The sequence below is a fragment of the Medicago sativa genome, chromosome 3, assembly GCF_051527215.1.
Source record: "Medicago sativa cultivar Bolivia chromosome 3, Bolivia_mono, whole genome shotgun sequence".
NCBI lineage: Eukaryota > Viridiplantae > Streptophyta > Magnoliopsida > Fabales > Fabaceae > Medicago > Medicago sativa.
Window position 1 is genome coordinate 26,495,283 of NC_140751.1, and position 3,564 is coordinate 26,498,846.

General features: G+C 32.3%; 1 protein-coding gene across 1 annotated transcript; it reads right to left on the reverse strand.

Annotated features, from left to right (window-relative positions):
• Positions 1 to 1,695: 1,695 nt before the first annotated feature.
• Positions 1,696 to 2,792, reverse strand: LOC146936768 (uncharacterized). The gene is made up of 2 exons (XM_085751400.1): positions 2,328 to 2,792; positions 1,696 to 2,212 (listed from the first exon to the last, which is right to left on the reverse strand). The coding sequence occupies exons 1-2, from the start codon at positions 2,712 to 2,714 to the stop codon at positions 1,793 to 1,795; spliced, it is 807 nt and encodes a 268-aa protein (XP_085607526.1). The 5' UTR covers positions 2,715 to 2,792; the 3' UTR covers positions 1,696 to 1,792.
• Positions 2,793 to 3,564: the final 772 nt, after the last annotated feature.

Below are 3,564 nucleotides of genomic sequence, written 5' to 3' on the forward strand. Positions count from 1 at the left end.
TTAAATTTTACATTTCAAAACCCGCCGTAATTTTTATAGAGTTCTTAAGCATATTTTCTTTTCAATAACAAGTTTTAGTTTTCACTATTATTCCTTTTTTGTTCAGTTAAGTTGCTGTTCTTTTAATCCTTGTTTACGCGTTGAAAGAGCGAATAGATATCCGATTTAGAAAATTCGGATTTTTAATTGAAAAGTTAAAGAAAAAACATTTCTTTTCTTTTAATTAAGAATTCATTGAATCAAGAAAAGTGAATTTTTCTTTTCGGATTATATAAGTTGAATTATTCTAAGGGGTTTCAGATTATATAATCTGAAACATAGTTTTAACTGAGACATACACAAACATCTCTAAGGTATTTTATCTTCCAATAGTTTTGATCCTTTTCAGATTATATAATCCTAATCGTTGTTCGGATTATATAATCCGAACAAGGGTACTTTGGAAAGAAAAAAAATAGAGCACGTGAGAAAGCCATAGGAAGGAAAAAGTAATAATCATATTTTAATTAACTCATATATATAGGCTTATTATTGGGCTTAACACGGAGCTTTTCCGAAATTGCTCTTAAGATTCTCGTCGAACCTTCTTTTTCTAAACTCACAATTATATTCGATTTTTAATAACACACTATCTTTTTTTTTTTTTTTTTTTTTTAACAATGTTATCTTATAGTTTTATACGCATTTTTATTTATACCCTAAATACTTATGGTTACACCCTAAATTGACAAAAATACTCTTAATCTCTTTTCAATTTTTCAACTATTATCCTTCTATCTCTTCATCTTCCTTTGTCTCACTCTCACTTTCAAATTCAAACTCAAAGACATTAATCTATTAATTACCACAACTTAGTAAGATGATTTAGGCCCTTATTCCTTACTTTCTTTTAGGAAAAATTAGGGATATGTTGGAATCGGTGTGAATTCAAAATGAAGTTAAGATTAAATGCATAAATTTATGTGACACTGGAATGCTTTTAACTGGTCTACGTTGAATCCAATTTTATCACTCAAATTGAATCTCCACGTACCATTTGTTCATAAGTTCATTTAGGTTGACTTAATTCACCTACACACGCACCTACGAATTGGATTCATTTATTTATAGTATAACTCATTTTCAAGCACATTCCATCACATGGCCATTTTGGAATGCATTCAATTATTTTCGGTTTGCTTATATATGGACTATGATGATTTAATAGATTTACCTGCCAATGATTTTATTTAGTTCTTGCGGTATTTTGGAAATTCAATTGATAAAATTATGAATCACCAAACAAATATTATTGTTATCTTTTGAAAGCAAAATATAATGGAAGTAACTTCAAAGTTAACCTTTTGAGTACACAATTTGATGTTGATATAAAACTGAAAACACATCTTTTAAATAACACCTAATTAATTAGTCATAAGAACTTATTGAACTAGGTCAAAAAAGGAAAGAAATTATGGAGAAATTAAAAAACAACATTATGAACCAATTCATTAATTTATATTTTTTTGAGCAACATTCAGATTTATTATTGAAAAGAAAATTATGAAGATATAGAGATGTAAATAATAATTTTAATTTATGCAGTGAGTTATTATCTAAACTCATATTTATTATTGTGCTAGTTATTAAACAATTTACATCATAACATCCCCTAAAAAATAAAATTATAACATGCACATAATAATAATAATAATATTATCATAACTTAATTTATTTATTGCAAATTGTTATATCATCATGAGAAGTACACGTCCGTTGGACAATTATTCTAAGGGGGAAGACATTATCATCATCATGGAAAGTACACATCCGTTGGACATTTAATCCAAGGGCCAGGACAATCTTCGTACTTGTCCCCTTTTTTATCTAAGCAAAGTTTAATTTGATATAAATAATCCTTATTTTGCACCCTTAGACATTCAATTTGTGGTTTAAAACCGCCAATACCAGTCTCTATGGTATCAAATATGTTCTTGCTCTTTTCAGGCTTTGTACCACCAGGTATAATACCCTTGTTCTGAAGGATAGTTTTCAGTTCTTTTTTATGGTAAATTTCGAAAGCGAAATTAAAGAAGTCCAGTGGATGCATCGACGAACAAGTACCATGATCATTCCATTGTTGTGACCAGAATAATTGCTCATCGTTTGTAATAGCAGTGTCTAATTTTGGCCAATACTTGCGGAGATCTTTTATGTTTACCAAACCAGAAAACTGATAAAAGAAACAGCAACTAAAAATCATTTTTCAAGAATATATATCTAACAATGATAATCATAACAAATAGCAAACATCAACAACAAAAAACATTTCAGTAAAATGAACTTACAGTGGACCAATCTATCTTTTCATTGGTGCACAAACGCGGCTGAGGATCACTGTAATTAGACGGCCACACGCCGTGAATAGTAAACCATGATATGGATGGTGGTTTGATGCATTTTTTAACCATGCAGAATGACGCTGGCCAAGTTTGAGTTATCTTGAGGTACTCAAATGGAGTAACAATTGGCTGTGGTGGTGGTGGAGGAGGAGTTGGTGGAGGTTTTTTCTTCCCCTTTTTAAGAAGTGGGGAATGATAAGGTGATGGAGAATCATGAGATAGAGAAGGAGATGTTGGAGTTGGAGAATTATTTGGTGTTGAATAAGAGCATGAAGAAGAAGCCAGTAATAGACCCACAAATATGATGATAATTGGAATCATATTGAGTGACATTATGATATCAGAAAATCAAATGTTTCCTAAGTGAAATTCTAAGTAAATGCTTCCTATTTATAATAACAGAAGGTATAAGTGTGAACCCATTGCATTTAGCTGATGTAATATCTTGGTTGTTGTGAATTCGGACAAAATCACACCAATGAATAACAAAGATGTGTGGAGCAAAGGAAGTGGTAATCAATAGATAAAGTGTCTCCAAGCAACAACAACAAAAACAGATCTAAATCTAAGTGTAGAGCAACACCACAAGCATAATCAAAGCAATAAAGATAAGCAATGAAAGAAAGGAACAAACACACCAAGATGGTAACCCAGTTCGGTCCAATATGACCTACTCTGGGGGAGAGAGCAGCCCTCCAATCCACTAAGATGAAAGTGATACAAATGGGTTACAAGAAATTAGCTTAAAAGCTCACAAAAGAACAAGACCTAATTTCTACCCATTTTCATGTCACCCACACTCTCCTAATGAATCCTAAGAGAAAACACAAAAGGAAGCTTTTGATCCTTCCAATGGTGAAATCTCACTACCCAAGGTGTTTACAATGTTTCCCAACCCAAGAGATCCTCACTACAAAGACACTCAACCCTAAAGTTACCTCCTTTGTAATCCAAGTTTCTCTCTCTTCAAGCTCTCCTTCAAAATCTGCAAAGAAACACTTATATAGCAGTCTTCAGCTGTCCAAATCGTGTCACGTTTGTCCAAATCGTGACACGTTTGATACGTACGACCCAAGGTACGACCAACCTTATCCTGAAAACGTGCCCAGCAAGCCGAAAATCGTGTCACGTTTTCCCAAAATCGTGCCACGATTATACACCAGCAAAACATGCTTTCGGCATA

Coding starts and splice junctions, on each gene's coding strand:
- LOC146936768 (XM_085751400.1), bottom strand. CDS start 2,714: ATGTCACTCAATATGATTCCAATTATCATCATATTTGTGGGTCTATTA. Junction 2,213..2,327: donor AAAAGATAGATTGGTCCACT/GTAAGTTCATTT, acceptor TTCTTTTATCAG/TTTTCTGGTTTGGTAAACAT.